Below are 22,799 nucleotides of genomic sequence, written 5' to 3'. Positions count from 1 at the left end.
CTTTCTGATTCCTCCTCAAGGCCTTTTGTGGTTGAGAAATGCTATTTTTGTATTTTTTAACTGAAAAATTGGTCCATCTTATCAAGGTACTTGGGTAAAAATATGAGGGGAGTATGTTAACATAGTTGATGTAGTCAAAAGTGTCTCAGAAAAAGAGGAGTTCTTTATATTTTTACCTCTGCCTCATATGTGCACCCAAAATGGCTGTCTCTCCAAAGAGAATGTACAAGAGAGCTGCAACGTTTAAGCGACACACGTTGGGCATGCTGATTTCTAGCCATACATAATATTAGGGACACTCTACCTGCCCTTAAACGACTACTGCAAGAGATTGATCAAGAACATCATGGTAAAAGAACTGTTGAGGCCCGAGGTCTTCTGGCTCAAACTGACCTAGAATTTGTTGTGCATCTTTTTATTCTGCATAAGTTGTTTGGGGAGACAAAGCTACTGTCTGACATGTTACAGTCACAAACTGTTGATCTGTCGAGAGCTGTTGACTTAGTAATTGCTTTAGTCCAGACATTGAAAGACCACAGGCAGGAGTCTTTCTTTGATAAGTTGTGGGATGAAGCATTGCATATTTGTGAGCAGTGTGATTCTGCAACACCGTCAGAGGCGAAACGTCAGAAAATGCTGAGCTCTAGACTCAGTGGCTACTGCACATTAAGCACTGTTGGTCAGAGGGAGGTAGAACCCGACAAAGATATGTTTCGTACGTCATTTTTCTATCCTGTAATTGACAGCATGCTCAATGAGTTGAACAGACGTTTCTCCAATACCAACTGTGAGCTCATGAGAAGCATACAGTCTCTCAGCCCCCAGACTGATGCCTTTTTAAAGGAGAGCGATGTTTTTTTTCATTTGGCCGTTTGTTTAATGCAGACATTGATGATTTAGGGCATGAGCTCCATCAATTTAAGAGAGTTTTCATCTCATTAAAGACCACTCTATCTGCAGCTGGATCAGTCACACAGGTGTGACAGTGATGCTGAAAGGCCCTTTAGCTGGTGGCCAACAATAGATGTTGTACAAGACAAATCTACATCACCGGGCAGTTCTAGCAATGTGGTCTGTGAAGTTCAATTGATCATCAATTACCACTCCAAGGTTCCTGGCTGACCTTGATGGAGTTATGGAGTTGGAGTTGTGATGAATTGTTGTTCAATCTTTAATATTGCTAAGAGGACATTTTCAGTAAGATTAAAGTTCATCTTTTATTTTGTCTTTTATTTCAGACATACCAGAGGTTTAATATTTACATTTCATATTTGACTTGTTTCGGATAATCTTGTGACCTCAGCTCAGAAATATTTGACTTAATTTGTTAAATTTAATTTATCTTCTTGGCAAAATTTATACGACATGAAATATACATAGCCTAAATGTAAGTTTAGCATTTACAAAAAAATAAAGTACAATGTAATTTGATGTATAGTTTAAAATCTTACCCTCGTGTTCTTTCTCTTTATCTTCTTTTTTTGCCTTTCATTTTTCAGTTTTCAGCTAATCACTGTTAACTCTTATTTTCTCATTTGTATTCTGATGACATTGAACACGTTGTTACATTTTGTATACAAAGCTGTATATCATAAACATGTCATCTCTGTAATTTTTTAAATAAAAAAGTGCTTGCTTCCTCATTATCATGCATCACATAAAAAAAAAAAAAAAACAGTAAAATGAGTCTCTGATCCAAAACCCACAACAGATGGCGCTAATGCGAGCCGCCAATAAAGAAGAAGAAGAAGAAGAAGAAGAAGAAGAAGAAGAAGAGTCTTCTGATGTGAGGTGAGAGCAGTTCACGGTATTTCTCATATTTACACAACCATCACACACACTTTATACAGTTTGATTAAGCGACAGACTCATTTCTGTATTGTTTTCATCGATCACAGCGATACTTGTGCGTCTTTTCTGGCGTCTTCCTTCTGAAATAAACATTTAGTGCAGCAGCAGCGAGCATGAGGAGAATATGTTGAGTTCATTCAGACCTGAGCGATTTTGTGTTCGTTTGTGTGATTGTCTCGATGTTTGTGTGAGAACTGTTACTGAATGTCAAGTCAAAGTTTGAGATCTGTGAGGGGAATTGATGCTGCTGCTTTTTATTTTACCTTTAACAAATCAAATTCGTTACTTACTTAACATTTTTAAAATACACTGGTACAGATACGGTTAAATACTTCACATTGAGCTTATAATGAGTTTTTTAGGATCATTGTCAGTTTTGAATAACATTAATGCAATGATTGTAATTACTAGAAAATCAAAATATATTTTAGATATTAACATTATGCTGTTGTAGCTATTTAGATGAGGTGGTTAAGTTTGGTTTGTTTTTTAAATTTTGTAAATTTTTTATTTGTGTCAGATGGTGAGGAATAACAGTATTGTCTCCAATAGGGCAGTTTCACAGACTTTTATCATCTATCCTGACTCAAATAATGTGTTTCTAACAGCAAACACTCAGAATAAAGTGAGATGATCTGCTGATATCCTGAATGGCTTGTTGAATGAGTGTTGATAGTCTGAGGCTCATCAAAATTAACAGATCTGCTGAAAACACTCTTTATTTCATGACAATAGTTCCTGTTTTTACCTCATTTATTATGCTGATATCTTCAGATCTACTGTAAATTGACACTTAAAGCTCATTTCATTGGTGTCAAGTAGGGCTGTCAAAATTGCTCAAAAATGATGTTCGAATATTCCCTCTAAAAAACACTAGAATATTCGAACATCTGGTTGCGCATTTTGTCAATGACGCGCATTACGTCAATAACAGGACAAATTAATACAAAGAGACATAACTACTTGTATAGGTTGTTTATTTAAGTTTAAACATATTTGACAACGTATTACCTACACAAAATCAAGTAAATCACCTAATGGCCAAGACCGCAGACCTCGCTCACTCGCACTCGCAGGCACTCTCTCTCGCCCTCACGCTCTGGCGCAAGTGATTTCAGTCAATGTAAAGATGCGTTTACACGCGTCTGGGGGTCTTGCGGCGCGAATGAGGCGTCAAGCCTCTGTTATACTCCAGTTTGGACGCGTACACGACAGCTGCGCACAGCTCGGACGCGGACTACTTGTATTTATACTTTCTGCTGAGGTCCGCTCGGTAAACGCGTTAAACGCATGCGCAGTAGATCGGTCTGGCCAGTATAATCGATAATATTTTAAATATTTATAGTTTATATTTGCATTTATGTCAAAACCTAGACACTTTCAAACATCAAAATTACATTTATTAATATGTATTCGTGTCAAAATGACATATAAACATCTTTTCCTATTCTATTTTGCCTGGAAACGCTTCCAACAGGCTTGCGTGAAAAATAGGCATTGGTTCTATTTCTAGAATGCACGCGTTTTCCGTTTTTTTTCAAATTCGGCGTCCATGTTATTTCCATCTCTTTCGTGGTTTTAACCTAATGAACGCGCGCCCTTGGTCCGCGCGGTCACAAAAAATGGGAGGCACGCGCCAGTCCGCAACGAGCCTCCGCGCGCACCCCCGATGACGATTTTTACGTCACGCGGACCCTTGCGGGCCATCGCGGTCGCGGAAAGTATAACAGAGGCTTCACGCTCTCCGCGCATCAATTTCGCTTCAAACTTTTGCTTTTGACGCGCGAATGGATTCAAAATGTTCAAGAGTCCAACTAGATGCGAATCCGACATTGAACGCTCCGAGCGAGCTGTGCTGTGGTAAACATATAACTTTTCCTTGACATGAAACGGTAAATAATCAAACCAGTGGAAGCCTGCAGTGCATGAAAACTGCTGTATCTAACCTACCTTATTCATGCAATATCTATTCAGTCAGTAGCCTACACTTTAGTAATGTTTCTGTTTAACGTTAACGCCTTCTTCCTGTGACCTGTCCCCACTCACAAAGCAGACAGCCGCGCCTCTGCTACCGCGGGCGTTTTTCCACATTCGAATATTAATTTTCACATTCGAAATTCAGTTTTTTTTTTTTTACTATTTGAATATATTCCAATTTAGAATATTCGTTGACAGCCCTAGTGTCAACAGACTGTATTTGTTGCTCAAAAATTTTGTCCATACTTTCACAGAAATGTTAGGTTTTTATTTCTTTTTCTGACCATTGTTAAAGTCTAACTGAAATCAAAATTTACCCTATTTACTTTGTTAGCGCATATTACTAGTCTTATGGTGAACAATTAATCCGTGCAAGTTAATACACAGAAAAACATAGTTTGCCGTCGTAATCTTTAATCAAAGTCTGAAAAGTTACTTTCGGTCTGGAATGGCGTCCCTTCTCTGATGACGTAGGTTTGAAGAATTGGTTTGGGAAACGCTTAACCACTACCCTCAAATCGTTAGTCTGTAATGAGCGAGAGATGGAGAGGAGGAGCGCTAGAGTAAAACCCTGCCCTCTGTTCATTATTCCTTTTCACTGGGAAATATGTCACAACACTGGAGAAAAGTCGTTTGCAACTTCCGGTTCACGCGGACTTTAATATTTGGAAGACATTATGATGTTTATATTCTTTATCATTTCTATTTTTTTCTGTCTATATTGTGATGCAAAAAGCAGGACAGTGTTCTGGTTAGCCATAACATAAGATATATATTTGCATCAGTTACTTTACTTCAGACAGACATAAATGCTTAGATGTGATATTTAGTATAAAAACAAATTCATTTACTGATGTTATTTTTTATTTTGTCAGATCAGCTCCTCCCACTGCAGTCACATCATCAGTGAAGCTCCTCCCATATCAGTCACATCATCAGTGAAGCTCCGCCCACATCATCAGTGAAGCTCCTCCCACAGCAATTCTCCAATAAATGCTGTAAATTCCCATCAGCTACAAGAGAAGACGAGCATCAGGAAGAGCTGAAATCTGCAAAGACTGAGTTTATTAAAGAGGACAGTGAGAACATTAGTGATCCAGAACCCTGCAGAATGAAACACACTGAAGATCCTGAAGAACAAAGAGGTTGGTGTTTATTCTTCATTCATTCATGATGCTGAAGAACATTCATGTCAGAAACATTCAAGCACATTTAAATAAACAGTTAGCCTAAACTATGAAATGGTACAGAATGTTTTTTGTTTGTTTTCAACTAGGGTTGCAAAATTCTGGGAATTTTCAAAGATGGAAACTTTCCATGGGAATTAATGGGAATTTATGGGAATTAACAGGAATTTATGGGAATAAACGGGAATAAACTCGGAATTTTCAAAGTTGAGGGTTGGCTCTTCATAGGGAACTTAAATATAGTTGAGGAAAGTATATTTTAGCATAATCTTGACTAAAACAAACAGATGCCATTCAAATACACTTGAATATCCATGCCATTCCTCAATCACATGCACATAGCACACTGCTTACTGCATGGCTATTGAGACCACACCCCCTACTGGCACTGTGCATGCCTCCATCACATGTACAGAAGCCCAAAGCACAAGACTATTGAAGGCACACATTTAAACCTGTGGGCTAAACAAAGTGAAGTAAGTTTTGAATTATGGGGAAATATATTTATTAAATGTTTAAATTGCAAATATCACATACAAATGTATTTGCTTAGGTCAGCTGATACCTTTTGGCTTTGACCTTTGGCTTTTTATGGTTTTGCAGTTTATTGTTTGTTTTATACGTTTTGTTTTAATTTATTTCACTCTGTATTTTATGTTGCATGAGTTGTGTTGTTTTTGTTTGTTTATTCTTGTGTACAGCACTTTGGTCTACTTCGGTCGTTGTAAAGTGCTTTATAAATAAAGTTTGATTGATTGATTGATATTTATCTAGTAGATAGCAAGCTGATAAATTAGATGCTAAATAAGCTAGCATAACTTTATTTACCACAGTAGTTATAAACAAAGGCCTATTTTTAGTTCAGATTAATATTTGAGGGCAGCAATTTTATTCATAATGTCAAAATAAAACCAACGCAATGTTACTTGAAAGCATTATAGCCTACTATTCCTGCCAAACTTCCATGGTTGCAGTTAGTGTTACTACAGTGTTAGTGTTACTACAGTAAGTCCATGGTAAATGTTGCAGATCTGTGGACACTGGATAGTTCATTCATGGCACAACGTTTCCTCTGGCTTCCACGCGCTGTTTGATCCGTTAATAACGGAGAAATGTGAATGTTTCTCACTAGATCTCGCAGCAATGTTATAACTAGTAGCGAATTCAAATGCTTTCTTTACTGGATCTCTTATTAGCGCTGTGTAGTAACAGTGTCCCTTGATCAAGATCGGCTCGCGCTGCACTGGTCCAAACTGATAAACGGTCCTTCAATCACGCAATAACGAGCAGTTTCGTTCCGCTTGCATTACGTTTGCCATTTGATGTTGGGCAATGTTGTGGTCTCGTCGGCGTCTCTTACTTTATGAGCGCACTTGCCACGCTATATTTGAAATAAGGAAATTTTGGTCGGCAGGAAAAATGGTCCAACGAACCATTCGGTTTGAAAATTTAGGTAGTCACCTGAAATGGTTTTCCAACAGTGTTGAAGGAGTTCCAAGAGATGCTTAGCACTTATTGGCCCTTTTGCCTTCACTCTGCGGTCCAGCTCACCCCAAACCATCTCGACTGGGTTCAGGTCCGGTGACTGTGGAGGCCAGGTCATCTGGCGCAGCACTCCATCACTCTCCTTCTTGGTCAAATAACCTTTACACAGCCTAGAGGTGTGTTTGGGGTCATTGGCCCTCATTTATCAATCTTGCGTAGAAATGGGCGTATATATTGGCGTAAGATTATGCTTACACTCCTCTCATCGCCTGATTTATGAAGCTGTGCGTATCTTTGAAATTCTGGTATTCTTCTTGATAAATGCCGCGGCTGAAATCGATCGTCATTAGAATAACACGCCCCTATATATTCAAGTCTCCGCTCCCCCCACGCCCTCATTTTACGCCATGGACACATGGAAGACGGCAAAGAAGAGAAACTTCTTTGAGAAAGAGAAAGCGAAACCAGGGAAGTGGAAAAGAAACAAAATTGATTTCTAGATTTTTATTATTAATGACGCTTGTTATTTAGAAGAAGAATGTCGTTATTATTATTATTATTTGTATTATTATTATTATTTAAAATAAGAAGAATGGCATTTTTATTATTTTGTCAGTCTGAATTATTTTTTTTGGTCATTGAAAGCCTTTCATTACTAAACCCAGTCCGTGCACACCTGCCGGGCCTAACCCTGGCCTAACCATCGTTTCAAAGAATACAACAGCGAGCACGTCGAGTATAAATGCCTCGTCCGTTTGGGGAGGTGCGCGCGCAGTCTGCGGAGACTCGCGCTGCGGAGCCAGGCGAAAGTATAAACAAGGCTTGAAACATCAGGTAAAGCGCACAGGCTCGCAACTGAAGGAATATGCCTACAATTGAAATGCTTTGGCAAATTCACACAAATTAAACATTGAAGTCCATGTTGCACAAAAATAAACACTGAAGTTTATAATTACTATGTTGTTGTTGTTGTTTACAGTGGGTCATAATATATTATATCTTTTAGTTTGTCAGTGCGTTTTGTGGTGTTAGGAATTGTTTTTCTGCGCATTCCCGCTCTCAAAACGTGCGTACACCACCTCCTGAGCTGGCGTAGGATTTGAGCGTGCCGTACGCCAACGTCCATATTGATAAATCTCAAAGTCACCGTGGTTTTGGGTGTACGCCAGGTGTATGCTGGAAATTTGGTGTACGCACTTTTGATAAATGAGGGCCATTGTCCTGTTGAAAAATAAAATGGTCCAACTAAACACAAACTGGATGGGATGGCATGTCGCTGCAGGATGCTGTGGTAGCCATGCTGGTCCAGTATGCCTTCAGTTTTGAATAAATCCCCAACAGTGTCACCAGCAAAGCACCATCACACCACCTCCTCCATGCTTCACGGTGGGAACCAGGCATGTAGAATCCATCCGTTCACATTTTCTGCGTCGCACGAAGACATGGCGGTTGGAACCAAAGATCTCAAATTTGGACTCATCAGACCAAAGCACAGATTTCCACTGGTCTAATGCCTATTCCTTGTGTTTCTTGGCCCAAACTAATCTTTTCTGCTTGTTGCCTCTCCTTAGCAGTGGTTTCCTAGCAGCTATTTGACCATGAAGGCCTGATTCGCGCAGTCTCCTCTTAACAGTTGTTCTAGAGATGTGTCTGCTGCTAGAACTCTGTGTGGCATTCATCTGGTCTCTAATCTGAGCTGCTGTTAACTTGCAATTTCTGAGGCTGGTGACTCGGATAAACGTATCCTCAGCAGCAGAGGTGACTAGTGCCATAATTATGGCAGTATTCTCTATTCTTTAATTTTAATATTACATTAGGTAATTGTGTCGTTGTTCAATTAAAATTGTAGTTCTCACTACATAAATATTGGATATGTGCCTATAATTGTCACGGACTGGGTTGAAAGGAGCGAGGACTCAAGTGCAGAAAACAAATGGGTATTTATTAACAAAAGAAATAAAACAACACTACAAACAAAAACTCCCCTTGGGGGGAAAACAGGACAGACGTCGGCTGGAACAGGAAACACAAGGGAACTTAGACAATGATCCAGCACAGGACTGCAAACACAGGGAGACTAAATGGGAAGCAAACAAAAGAGGGTAACGAGAAAGGCAGGTGGGGCAAATTAATCAATAATCAGGTAACAAGATGGGAGGGTTTAGACAATTGACAGAAGAGCATTTACATTTACATTTATTCATTTAGCTGACGCTTTTATCCAAAGCGACTTACAATTGCTATATACGTCAGAGGTCGCACGCCTCTGGAGCAACTAGGGGTTAAGTGTCTTGCTCAAGGACACATTGGTGTCTCACAGTGGATTCGAACCCGGGTCTCTCACACCAAAGGCATGTGTCTTATCCATTGTGCCACCACCACCCTTTGATGTGAGCACATAGCACAAGGAAAAACATGACAAGCCATGTGCTCACATCAAACCAGACTATACACAACGCATTACAGACCGGGAATGCCAGAGCTCTGTCACCAACCCAAGATGTAACCCAAACAGAAGTGACAGAACTCTGACAATAATGTTCAATAACTGGAAGATTTGCCAAAAATGACTTTTTTTTAAATCCCTTTCATTTCAGACCTGATGGAAGTGAAGGAGGAAAATGAAGAACTGAGTGAAGTGGAGGAGGAACATGTTAAACCTGGGAAAAAACCTTTGAGTCGCTCAAAGACTAAAAAGACATCTTTAAAGAAAAGAGACAATAAATCTTTCACCTGCGTTCATTGTGGAAAGAGTTTCATAAATAAACAAAGTCTTGTGATTCACATGAGAATCCACACCGGAGAGAAGCCGTTCTCATGTGATCAATGCGGGAAGAGCTTTGCATACAAACAAAGTCTTGAGCTTCACATGAGTGTTCACACTGGAGAGAAGCCACATGCATGCGATCAATGTGGGAAGAGTTTCTTGCGATCATCTCTACTTAAGAAACACATGAGAGTTCACACTGGAGAGAAGCCGTTCACATGTGATCAGTGTGGGAAGAGGTTTCCATACAGAGAAGGTCTTATTGTTCACATGAGGAGACACACTGGAGAGAAGCTGTTCACTTGTAATTGCTGTGAAAAGAGATTCTCAAGCAAACAACAACTAGAGGTTCACATGAGAGTTCATACTGGAGAGAAACCATTCACATGCACTCAGTGTGGGAAGAGTTTCACACACAGAGAAAATCTTAAAGTTCACATGAGGATCCACACTGGAGAAAGACCGTTCACATGTGATCACTGCGGGAAGAGTTTCACACAATTGGTACAACTTAAAGGGCACAGGAATATCCACACCGGAGAGAAGCCTTACACATGTAATCAGTGTGGGAAAACATTTATGTGGGCATTAGCCCTGAAGACACACCTGACAGTTCATACGAAGGAGAAACCACATTCATGTTCTGTGTGTGGAAAGAGTTTTTCACTGCTGTCATATTTACATAGACATGAGAAAATTCACACTGGTGTGAGAGATCATGTGTGCTTTGAGTGTGGGAAGTCTTTTATTTCAGTGGCCTTTTTAAAACTGCACCAGAGAATTCACACTGGAGAAAAACCTTACAAGTGTTCACACTGTGACAAGAGATTCAGTCAGCCATCAACTCTGAAAAAACATGGGATGATCCACTCTGGAGAGAAGCCGCACACGTGTGATCAGTGTGGAAAAAGTTTCTCTGTTAAAGCTCAACTAAAGCTACACATGAGGATCCACACTGGAGAAAAACCTTACGAGTGTTCACACTGTGACAAGAGATTCAGTGTGTCAACAAATCTGAAAGCACATGAGAGGATCCACACTGGAGAGAAACCTTACAAGTGTTCACACTGCGACAAGAGATTCAGTCAGCCAACACATCTGAAAACACACGAGAGGATCCACACTGGAGAGAAGCCGCACACGTGTGATCAGTGCGGGATGAGTTTCGCTATTAAACGCAACCTGGAGCAACACATTAAGATCCACACTGGAGAAAAACCTTACAAGTGTTCACTCTGTGACAAGAGATTTAATCAGTCATCAACTCTGAAAAAACACGAAAGGACCCACAGCAGAGAGAAGCCGCACATGTGTGATCAGTGCGGGACGAGTTTCTCTTTTAAAAGTCACCTGAAGCTACACATGAAGATCCATACAGTGGAGAAACCACTTAAACAGTCTAAGATCACAGTAAGTAGTTCATCTTTATGTGCTGAGCAACAAAGTAGTTTCCTTACAGCCACGGTGAGCGTTAAGACATTTTGTTGTTTTGATTGGTATCTGCTTGGAAAGATTTTCATTATTATAAGCATCTCATTATGAGAAAAACTAAACTAATCAATTTAACTAATTTAACAAAACTAACTTTTGTTACACCTGCCAATGGCCGGTGACTTAAGAAATTTACAGACCAAATAAACTTTTACCAGCCATGACACAATAACAGGCAATTTTTATTTATTTTTATTCATAATCCTCTATTCCAATGTGACCAGATTTAATGGAATGCAAATGACTGTTGAACTCATCAGTGATCTTGACGTTATGCTTCACTTTTCATTTCAAGTTTGTCTCTCATTTGAAATCTCACTTGATTTAATGTTTCTTTTAGATCTGATGGACGTGAATGAGAAACGAAAAACAGAAGCTAAAAATGCTGTCTGTAAATCCAAATCTGTAAATCAAGTCTGAAGATTCTCACGAGAGTTCACACTGGGAAGAAGCGGCTCAGGCTTTTGCTCTGAAATCACTTCTGCTTTTCATTCTGAAGAAAGACCATTGCTGGAAGTCCTTTATTACAGAAGAAGATGAACTGAAAAAGTGCCAGAAAATTCACACTGAAAAGAAAAAGAAAAACATTTCAAGGCTAAGTTCAGGGAGCCGAATAGAAGAGGCCATAACACTTTTAAGAGAGACATGAATCGGACAATAATTTAACTATTTCATCAGAACATCTAGTTTCTCTTCCACTTCTACTCTTCCATGCAAATGCAAGATATACTTTCATGTATCTTTGAAACTGGACACTTTTCTTCTCTTCTTCTCTTGAGATGCTTTGGCTCAGTCAGTAAAGAGAGAGATCTGTCTCATTCACTTTCACTTTTACTTAATGTTTGTATTTATTTCATGTAATTATTGATAAAACTCTTTACTCATTTTATCAACATCTCATTGTTATTGTCCGTTTTTATTTTATGCTCATTCTGCTTGATCAGGAATAATTTTAGTTCTGAAAGCCATGAAATATTATTTGCTTTTAGATCTCGCCATGTTAATTTCTCATTAATTATATTTCACTGCACACATGACTGACATTGAATGAGATTGCTGTCTCTCTATATTATTAACAGTTTCACCCTTGATATCCAGTATCATACATTTCAAGGAGTTTGTTCTAGTCAGTTTGATGTTTTATTCACATCATGAGGCTTCATGAAGTCAGAATAGTTACTCTGAACTTTAAACAACACACAGTATTCACAAAATAAACTGAAATGATTTCTGTCTCTATCTCACCACTGCTTTACTCAACCAGCAAAAAGAGAGCAGCTATATACAGAGAAGCGGTGTGTAATCCTTCTTATTTTTTGTCTGTGATTATGTTGTTTATAGACATTTTCATTGTCATTGTGAACAGTATTTGGCGAATTTTTTATCATCTATCATTGCAAACATCTATGAGCCACAAATCACAAGATGGCAGTGATGTCATACAACTCTTTACCGGATACCGTGCCAGAAAAGAAAATTAGATGAACTTGGCCAAAAACTGAAAACAAACATGAGTTTATTGAGTTAATTGTATTAATATAACACTATCATTGTGTTGAGCTAATATGCTGATACTTTTTAAAGTTCCCATTGCATGAAAATTTCACTTTATGAGTTTTTTTAAACTTAATATGAGCTTAGCCTGCCTATGGTCCCCCAGTGGCTAGACATTTTGATGGGTGTAAACCAAGCCCTGGGTATTTTTGAGAAAATGAAAGCTCAGACGGGCAAATCTAGAAATATTCCACTTATGTCGTCATAAGGGGAAAGGTTACCTCCCCTTACTCTTCTTTGCCTGCAAAAAGAATTTGGCCTGCCCTTGAGAAAATGAGTTGCGCAAGCGCGATATGGTTTTAACTTGAGAGACATCATGGCTTTCAAACGAGCGAAAACATGGCAGTTTCTCAGTGTTTGGACGTACAAATGAACACAAAGGTAGAAGAACCAGTGGGTTATGTGAATTTCTGATGTGTAATTGTTCAAGTTCAGGCAGATAATCTTTCTCTCAAAGTGGTTCAATACTGTTTATGCATCAGTAAATCAAGCCAGTGACTAAACGATCAACTTCACATCTTACTTAAACTGTGATTTTAATATACTGAAAGCGATCAAAGAACAATCTCTTTCTAATCTCCCAAGCTGTCAATCACACAGCGCGAGTTTACCTGGACACTTGCCAGAACTCGTAATGAAATCAAAGCGCTGTTACGCGCTGCACAACAAAGCTCTTACTGTACTTACCTAATGTCATGTTTGCATTGGTGAAATATTTTGTGAGAGTGCAGAAACTGCGTTGCAATGATAAGATCTGCTCAATGCTCATCACTGCAACCTTTTATGTGAAGGGAATAGATCTAAATACTTAAAAAACTTCTCACGATTCGTTAATCCCGACAGCTCTAATAGTAAAAAACATATAATAGCTGTAATAGTAAAAGTATTCGAGACAGTTCCACATATAATACTAGATATTTCATATGCAAGCATGTCAGCCAATCACAGCAGTGGGCGTTTACACTGAAGTCTCACACAGTCACGCCCCTTCAAACAGAGCGTTCAAATCAGAGGCTAAAATCAGGCTAGGAAATATGCCTTTTACTTCTAAATTATAACAAGCTTTGATCTAAAAAAACATACTAACAATATAAGGGCACCCCCTAGGAAACATAATAAAATAATCCATGCAATGGGACCTTTAATTATTTCATGAAAATAAAATTGATAATCAACTAATTAACATATATTTAAGCCACAAAGGTGAGGTGACCAAGATTGCATGTATTTCCTTTAGCATATATACTGTACTTCATGGTATCAACCAAACAAAATAGAACCTAACCATCAGCAGAATGTGGCAAAAGGAGAAAAACACAAGTTGCTATTTCTATCAAAGTAGAAACTTCTTTTAAGATTACGTTATGTACGCTTGCCACTTTCACTGCTTGCTTTTGCAGGACCATGAGATCTGACATCTTCCTCCTCTGCTCAGTGACGTACTGCTCAATCCACTCGGGTGCTTCAGACAGACTTCAGACTCTTTTTGTCATGTTCTGCTGATGGCTTAGGTTGTGAAGATGATGGTCCTGGGCCAACTGGATCTGATGAAGATCCTGAGTGGAAAAATATTTTAAACTTGGTGGCCTAAAAACGGTAATGATAAAGGCAGCAAACATCACTTTCCTCCGACAAATACATTTTGCGGTTCTGCATCTACTGTAAATTAGAGTCATGTGTCTGTGTTTGTGTGAGAACTGTTACTGAATGTCAAGCCAAGAGTTAAAGTTTGAGATCTGTGAGGGGAATTGATGGGAATCAATCCCAAGTGTTGCTGTTGCCATTTTCATGTTTACCTTTATTTCTTTGTCGACATTTATCTTTGGAAGATTACATTTACTTATTAAAATTGACTTTATATTGCCTCTGTATGAGTAACGAACGAGGGAAATTTCAAATATATACATCCATGGGAATATAGATACATATTAATAAAGTTTGACACCGGAAACGTTACATTTTCTTTTATTTTTAAGAGTATTATGATCATTGTCAGTTTCTGTACATACAAATCTGTAACACGTTAATGATTGAATTACTTTATTGCAATTAATAGTTATTATAAAGTCAAACTAGTTTTAAATTTACATATTATAGTGTTATTTGCCTGTAGAGGTTCACAAAGATAGGTTATTTATTTAATTACTTTGTTCCATTATTGATGATTTATCCATGTTAGGCTATATTGTGAGGAATAACAGTAATGTATTTCAATAGAGCAGTTTAACAGGCTTTTATCATATATCCTGACTCAAATAATGTGTTTCTAACAGCAAACACTCAGAATAAAGTGAGATGATCTGCTGATGATCCTGAATGGCTTGTTGAATGAGTGTTGATAGTCCGAGGCTCATCAATATTAACAGATCTGCTGAAAACACTCATTTCATGACAATAGTTCCTGTTTTCACCTCATTTATTATGCTAATGTCTTCAGATCTCCTGTAAATTGACACTTAAAGCTCATTTCATTGGTGTCAGCAGACTGAGGGAATTTGCAGTGTTGGGGTAGTTACTCAAGAAAAGTAATTGGTTATTATTTACTAGTTACTTCTGTAAAATGTAATGAGATTACTTTACTAGTTACTGCATTTGAAAAGTAACTTCACTACTTATTACTTTACTTTCCTGTTTCTTGATTTACCGTGTAGGTAAATACATGGGCAAACATCATAGCCCTATCATCACTTAGCCTGTCCGCATAGTGTTTATAAATGTAGCCTATACAAAATGGCATGTCATAATGTCGTAATGGCATAAAGAACAATATCCATGTCTGCACAAAGAAATATGCCTCAATGTAAAATCCACAAAGAACAGGATAAAGGTGGTAGACAGCCCAGTGTCAATCAAGAAAATATCCAATGGGCCATGTTTCATGGGCCGGTCAGCTATCAGGAAAAAAAAAATTATGCAGACTTTTTTTTTAACTAATGCATTACACCGGCACGCACTTAACCCATCGACAATAATGAAGGAAGGATGCCCTCCTCTTGCGGTCATTTGATACACGATTGTCTCTTATTCAATAATAGAAAATTGTTTGCCACCAGACAGTTTATGCTTTCAACTGTTTTTCTTACCATTATTTATATTTGGGGAAATTGACATTATTATATTCTGTAGTCCATAAGCATAAAACAAACTCTTTAACTTATATATTTTTGATGTTGGCAGATCAACTCCTCACACTACAATTCATCATCAGTGAAGCTCCTCCTACAGCAGTCACATCATCAGTGAAGCTCCTCCCACATCAGTCACATCATCAGTGAAGCTCCTCCCACAGCAGACACATCATCAATGAAGCTCCTCCCACAGCAATTCTCCAATAAATGCTGTAAATTCCCATCAGCTGCAAGTGAAGACGAGCATCAGAGCATCAGGAAGAGCTGAAATCTGCAAAGACTGAGTTTATTAAAGAGGACAGTGAGAACATGAGTGATCCAGAACCCTGCAGAATGAAACACACTGAAGATCCTGAAGAACAAAGAGGTTGGTGTTTATTCTCCATTCATTCATGATGCTGAAGAACATTCATGTTAGAAACATTCAAGCACTTCATCACATTTAGATAAACATTTAAACTATGAAAAGTTTCTGTTTTTTTTTAACAAATGGAAAAGGTTTCATTTTGATTGTCAACATCAGGTCAAACTAAGTTTAAATATTTTAAGAGTTTTATTTTACATTTATTTTATATATGGATTACAATTTCTAACAGTGTTACTAGAATTTTGAACTGAAATTTGTGCATATTTTTTAGTGGTGGGCCGTTATCAGCGTTAACGCGTGACTCTTATCGCGCGATAAAAAAGAATATCGCCGTTAATCTATTCCCCAAGTTGGGTTGGGAGATGCCTCTACTACACAAGCTATGATGACGCAATCTACCCGCGGCCGCGAGGTAAACCCGGCTGCAACGCATATTCGTCGTCATCTTAAGTAAACACGGCTGTAAGTGAAAGCTGCAACATCCATAATTTGGACTTGGTTCGGATTTAAGCCGTCCGACAAACAGCAGCAAACTATCCGAGTGTGTGGGGTAACGGTTCGGTAAGTTAACACACGACTAATCCGTTCTACCACCTCAAATTCAAAACGAAACTGAAACTGATATCACTGAATACCAGCGCGCGCGTATTATTCTCAATCCAATATATCTTAGTGGTGTAACGTTAACACATAATCTCTGTCTACGCCCGATTTTAAGAATCGTTGTTGTGTTTCTTTTTAACTGAAAAGACATCAGTTAGACAATATTATAACTTTAAATTTGGGGTTTCATAAGCTCAAAGCTATAATAAACATTAGACCTACTTAAGATCTCTGCAGCTAGTGTACTTAAATCTTATTTATCTGCAAAATTATGTTGTATACTTACAGTTTTGCACAATATATGTTCTCAAAACTACATATACCCTTTAAAAAAAAAGAGCAGTTGTTTAGCAGGGTCTGTGTAACCTGTTCTGTAATGGTTTTATTATAATATACTGTATATCGTTATCGCAAGAGGCTGCAATGTATATCACAATATAGATTTTAGGCCATATCGCCCATCCCTTATTGATAGCCTATAGTAGTTGATAATAACATAGGCCTATGTTGCCTACGGACGGTAACAGTACAGAAGTGACCTTTTACAGTAGAACAGCTTTCTCAATCAGTTTGTGATGCATTTTGGAAACAGGAGATGAGCCCCTAGTCTAATGCGCCACCTGGCTTGAGAAACCCGTTCTCAAAGACTTAAGGTGATGATACACAGGGCAACTTTTTGAGCAATATTGCTGGGCAATGTTGCCGTCAACGGGCAACCAGATCTCAACGGCCCACGACCAATCTAAATTATCCAGATAGAAATTTATTGCCCATTTTGAATGGGAAAGTGCCCAAGCAACAATCGCTCGACAAGATTGCCCAGCAACATTGCTCAAAAAGTTGCCCTGTGTATCATCACCTTTAGCCTACTTTTATAGTCATTATTTGGGTAGCACACATATTCTGAATGCCTTCGGCAAAATTCAAATGAACCATTTTAATCTAGATTAATCTAGATTAATTTCAAAATTAATCTAGATTAATCTAGATTAAAAAAAATAATCTTTGCCCACCTCTAGTATTTTTACAAAACTTGTATACTGTGGTAGATTTATTCCCTATTTCGCACCTGACCTAAGTCTACCTGGGTCTCGTCTATAATCAGCGTCCCTGAACGTCTACAGTCAACGTTAGTTTCTATGGGTCTCGACTACAGTCGACGTCCCCTATCTCTATCTTGTTCCCCTAAATAAATTTCTGTGCAGCAATAATAACCGACACACTTCAGACAATGTCTTTTAAATGCTTTAATCTCGACCTGGAGAGTACTCCACCAGTTCTCAGAGAATCTCCCCCAAGAAGAAGCTTTAATCACGGCTGGAGGATCTCAGACAAATTTCAGAGAGAATCCCACCAGTAAACAGGAATACAACAGTTTTTATAAAATTAGTAGTAATAATATTGACAGTAAGACAATTTGGAAGGTTCTTAATCAGCTTATGGGTAAAAGTGGTAGATCGACACCATCTTTTTTAGAGGCTGAGGGCAATTTTATCACTAAATCAAGTGAAATTGCTAATTATCTGAGTGGTTATTTTAGTGATAAAATTCAGAAATTAAATAATGGTATGAAGACAAATGATAACTATGTAGAGCACTCATCTAAACGTATTACCAAAAAGCTGATGATGAATAAATCTTGTAGTTTTCATTTTGAAAAAGTCACGGTGTCTACAGTAGAAAATTTAATAAGATCAAGCAAGGATAAACCAGCAGGTATTGATAATTTGGATGTAAGATTGCTTAAACCTGTAGCAGATGTCTATATTATTAATTTAAGAGAAAACAGTCTGCCCAGCTCAGTGGAAGATTGCAAAAATTATCCCACTGCCTAAAAATCACAAAGAGAATTTTTCAGGGAAGAATAGTAGGCCGATAAGTATATTACCCACCCTAAGTAAAATCATGGAAAGAATAGTATATGAGCAAATTCAAAACTATTTTTGCATAAATGACTTGAACACAGCTCATCAACATGCCTACAGGAAGGGACATTCTACAGTTACAGCGTTAACACAAATGACTGATTAATGGCTGAAAGAAATTGATGCAGGAAAGATAGTGGGCTCTGTTTTACTAGGTTTCAGTGCCGCTTTTGATATTCTTGACCATAAATTGTTAATTAAGAATAACCACTGCTATGGTTTTGACAGGGATTCTGTTGCATGGATCAATAGTTATCTTACCAATAGAAAATATTGTGTATATTTCAATGGAGGTTTCTCAGAAATGAGGGTTACAGGTGCCACAGGGGAGTTGTTTGGGGCCACTTTTATTTTCAATATTTACTAATGATTTACCTTTAGTTTTAAACAGTGCTTCCATTGCTATGTACGCAGATGATTCTACCATATATTCATCAGCGTTTATGTCAAGAGAGCTTGAAGAGACTAAATGAAGAGCTAGTGCGTATTAGGAGATGGGTTAATATAAATAAATTGGTACTTCATATAGAAAAAACAAAATGTAGTGTATTATGTTCTAAGAGGGTAGGGAGAGTAGAGCCAAGACTGCAATTAAAACTAGATGACATAGAAATAGAATAGGTTGAAGTTAAGTTACTTGGTGTATTGATTGATAGCCGTATGTCCTGGACAAATCAGATTGATGAAATGTTGAAGAAAATGGGGAGAGCGATGGCTGCAATTAGATATTGTAAAATATATTTACAAAGACATTTGATTAAACAATTAATGCAAGCTTTAGTTCTCTCTCAGCTAGATTACTGTACAGTCATATGGTCCAACTCATCAGAATATAATCTCAATTGATTACAGGTGGCTCAAAACAAAGCTGCCCGTATAGTGCTTAATTGTTCATATAGAACTAGAGTTTGTGATATGTTGAATATGTTAAACTGGTTACCAGTTAAAAGTAGGTTATATTATTCTCTTCTTGGTTTTGCAAGAAATGTTATAACAACGAGGACCCCTGTTATTTTATTTAATAATTTTAAGTTTTTTAAGGATGGACACGAATATTTCACACGTCAGTCATCAGAAGGAAGATTTCTCCTGCCTGTTTATAGAACAGGAGCCGGACAGAGAACATTACACTATAGGGCCATGGTAGCATGGAATTCCTCACCTAGTTTTTTGGTCAATGAAGCTAGTAAGATGGTCTTTAAAATTCAATTGTATTTATTTACACAAGTTCTTATATGACTTTTTACTTCTGTTTTTTGTTAAAAAGGTGCTATATAAGTAAAAGTTTTTGACCCTATAAGTATATATGGGTTCTTAGTTCATGAGTTTGATTTAAATTTTAACCAACTTAAATCAAGGAATATTTTCAGTTCATCTTCTACTAAATGTCTTTGTTTATGGTTGTATGTTGTATGAATGCATGCTTATTTTGTAAAAGTTGATATGTAATAGTGATTTTGACCACAGGAAGAACAGCACTCATATATATATATATATATATGAGATAGCTGATTGTTGGATCAATAAACAATTCAATTCAATATTTAATAGTTCTCACTACAGAAACATGGGATTCGTGCCTACAATTTTTTTTTTAAATAATTGGAAGATAACATACCTCATCCATGGAAAATTTAAGGGACGTATATTTAAAGGTGCTGTATGTAGTTTTCAGCGGCCTCTAGTGGTGATGTTTCAGATTGCAACCAATAATTTTACAAGCGCGTGCTCTTGCGCATGCTCGAATTTATGAGCGAGCACTGTGGGTACCTTCAGACTGAGACGCAACACATTGGAGAAAGCATCACACAACATGCTGGAAACTAAGGTAAACTCCCACTGCAACGTTACAATAATAGGCTACTTTTATCAGCTTGACGTTTAACTAATGCTCCATGCTCGTACCATGATAAGTATGGCACCCTATCAACTGTGCCGAATTATGCCACTGCAAGCACCACTTCACATTTTCTCCAGGAAATGTGCATTCTAGGTTTGTAGATAAGGTTTCTCCATGATTCAAATGTCCTGCCGATGTTGAGCCATGTTTTTTTCACCCGAAGTTCATCCGATTCACATCTGGCCTTTAATACGAGCTTCAGCAGAAAAAACTTTTTTGTTGTTTTTTATCAATATGTGGAGTTTGTGTTGGAGTCTGTGTTTTGCTGGGCGCAGGTCGTTTCTTAGTGTTATCAGACATGTCATAAGTTGCATAAGTCATAAGCCCATGTCATAAGTTGCAGTGTCGTCGCTGTTGAGTGCAAAATCAGTAGACTAGACGAGGCGAGAGGCTCGGGAGCGCGCGTTCAGGTCACGTCACTGGATTTCGCGGTAAATCCGACCCGGGACCTTCACATAAAAATAAGAATACTTGCTTTCCGAGGTAATAGCAAAACCCGCAAAGTGGATCATTTTAATGTGAGAGTACAACCCCTTCACACACAGGCAATAAAAAAAAGGATTAATTTTAGTAGAAAAGTTGTCTGTTACATCTGGGATCATTTTATCTCTATTCACTCCCTATTTCTCTCTTTGAATTATTTTGATTGTTTAGAAAATTTGAAAATGAGAGTTTTTCTTTCATTTCAGACTTGATGGAAGTGAAGGAGGAGAGTGAAGAACTGAGTGAAGTGAAGGAGGAGAGTGAAGAACTGAGTGAAGTGAAGGAGGAGAGTGAAGAACTGAGTGAAGTGAAGGAGGAGAGAGAAGTACTGAGTGAAGTGGAGGAGGAGAGTGAAGAACTGAGTGAAGTGATGGAGGAGAGTGAAGAACTGAGTGAAGTGAAGGAGGAGAGTGAAGAACTGAGTGAAGTGAAGGAGGAGAGTGAAGAACTGAGTGAAGTGAAGGAGGAGAGTGAAGAACTGAGTGAAGTGAAGGAGGAGAGTGAAGAACTGAGTGAAGTGAAGGAGGAGAGAGAAGAACTGAGTGAAGTGAAGGAGGAGAGAGAAGAACTGAGTGAAGTGAAGGAAGAGAGTGAAGAACTGAGTGAAGTGAAGGAGGAACATCATGTCAAACCTGGATGAAAACCTTTGAGTCGCTCAAAGACTAAAAATAAATTTTTAAAGAAAAGAAGAGCTAAGAAATCTTTCACCTGCACTCAGTGTGGAAAGAGTTTCACAACCAAACAATCTCTTAAGATTCACATGAGAATTCATACAGGAGAGAAGCCACATGTATGCCATCAATGTGGGAATAGTTTCATGCGATCATCATCCCTAAAGATTCACATGAGGATCCACACCGGAGAGAAGCCGTTCACATGTGATCAGTGTGGAAAACCATTTCTTAGGGCATCAAACCTGAAGACACACCTGACAATTCATACGAAGGAGAAGCCACATTCATGTTCTGTGTGTGGAAAGAATTTTTCACTGCTGCTATATTTACGAAGACATCAGAAAAGACATACTGGTGTCAGAGAGTACGTGTGCTTTGAGTGTGAGAAGACTTTTACTTCAGCGAACAATTTGAAACGGCACCAGAGAATTCACACTGGAGAAAAACCTTATAAGTGTTCACACTGTGACAGGAGATTCAGTCAGTCAGAACATCTGAAAAAACATGAGAGGATCCACACTGGAGAAAAACCTTACTAGTGTTCACACTGGGACAAGAGATTCAGTCAGTCAAGAAGTCTGAAAATACATGAGAGGATCCACACTGGAGAGAATCTGCACAAGTGTGATCAGTATGGAAAGAGTTTCTCTGTTAAAACACAACTGAAGTGACACATGAAGATCCATGCAGTGGAGAAACCACATCAACACAGTCTGAGATCACGGTAAGTAGTTCATCTTTATGTGCTGAGAAACAAAAGCTGCTTTTCCACCTTCAGAAAAGGTTCCAGTTGTGTTTCCACTTGAGCCTGGTACGGCACGGCACAATTACAAACCCGCTCTCGGCCCTGAACTCTCAGCACACTTTGCTGACCGTGCCAAACCGTGATGGTTGAATGTGTGTAGTGACATCGCCACTCAGGATTGGTCACTTGTCAGTTGCCTGGTTACCAGTTCCTCTGTAGCTGGCTAAGCGACGTAAAAGCAATTTGAGCGATGTAAACACAAACTTAAAATGAATAGAAATTACATGGTTTCTGTGCTCACAAACCATGTTATTTTTTCAGATGCGTTTTGTCCATAGAAATGTTTTTCACTGCTGTAAATTGATATGACTGAGCATACACAATTAATCTATAATTAGCTTGGTTGTTGATTATTTTCATGATAGATTTCATCAATAAGGTCTAGCAGCCCTAGTTAAAGATTGTTTTGATCATCAAACACAATTTAAGAAAATCAAACATCATGACACTGAAGAACTAAGATTTACATTGTTTCAGGTCAAGAAAATAAAAGACATTAAATTCATTATTTTGACATTTAACTTTTCTTATTTTGAGAGAAGGTGTGCCTTTGCTCTGGAACTGCAAACTCCAGAAAGAAAGTTAAGATAGTACAGGCACTC

The 22,799-nt window shown here is 38.1% G+C and overlaps 1 protein-coding gene across 1 annotated transcript; it reads left to right on the top strand.

The window, feature by feature from the left end:
- The first annotated feature begins 1,744 nt into the window (after positions 1-1,744).
- On the top strand, positions 1,745-11,996 carry LOC308698093 (uncharacterized protein). The gene is made up of 4 exons (XM_081377943.1): positions 1,745-1,791; positions 4,704-4,973; positions 9,098-10,677; positions 11,099-11,996. The coding sequence occupies exons 2-4, from the start codon at positions 4,940-4,942 to the stop codon at positions 11,102-11,104; spliced, it is 1,620 nt and encodes a 539-aa protein (XP_081234069.1). The 5' UTR covers positions 1,745-1,791; positions 4,704-4,939; the 3' UTR covers positions 11,105-11,996.
- The last annotated feature ends 10,803 nt before the right edge of the window (positions 11,997-22,799 follow it).

Source organism: Scardinius erythrophthalmus (assembly GCF_964197995.2).
Source record: "Scardinius erythrophthalmus genome assembly, chromosome: 1".
Lineage (NCBI taxonomy): Eukaryota > Metazoa > Chordata > Actinopteri > Cypriniformes > Leuciscidae > Scardinius > Scardinius erythrophthalmus.
This window is presented reverse-complemented; position numbering and strand designations above follow the sequence as displayed.

Coding starts and splice junctions, on each gene's coding strand:
- LOC308698093 (XM_081377943.1), top strand. CDS start 4,940: ATGAAACACACTGAAGATCCTGAAGAACAAAGAG. Junction 4,974..9,097: donor AGATCCTGAAGAACAAAGAG/GTTGGTGTTTAT, acceptor CTTTCATTTCAG/ACCTGATGGAAGTGAAGGAG.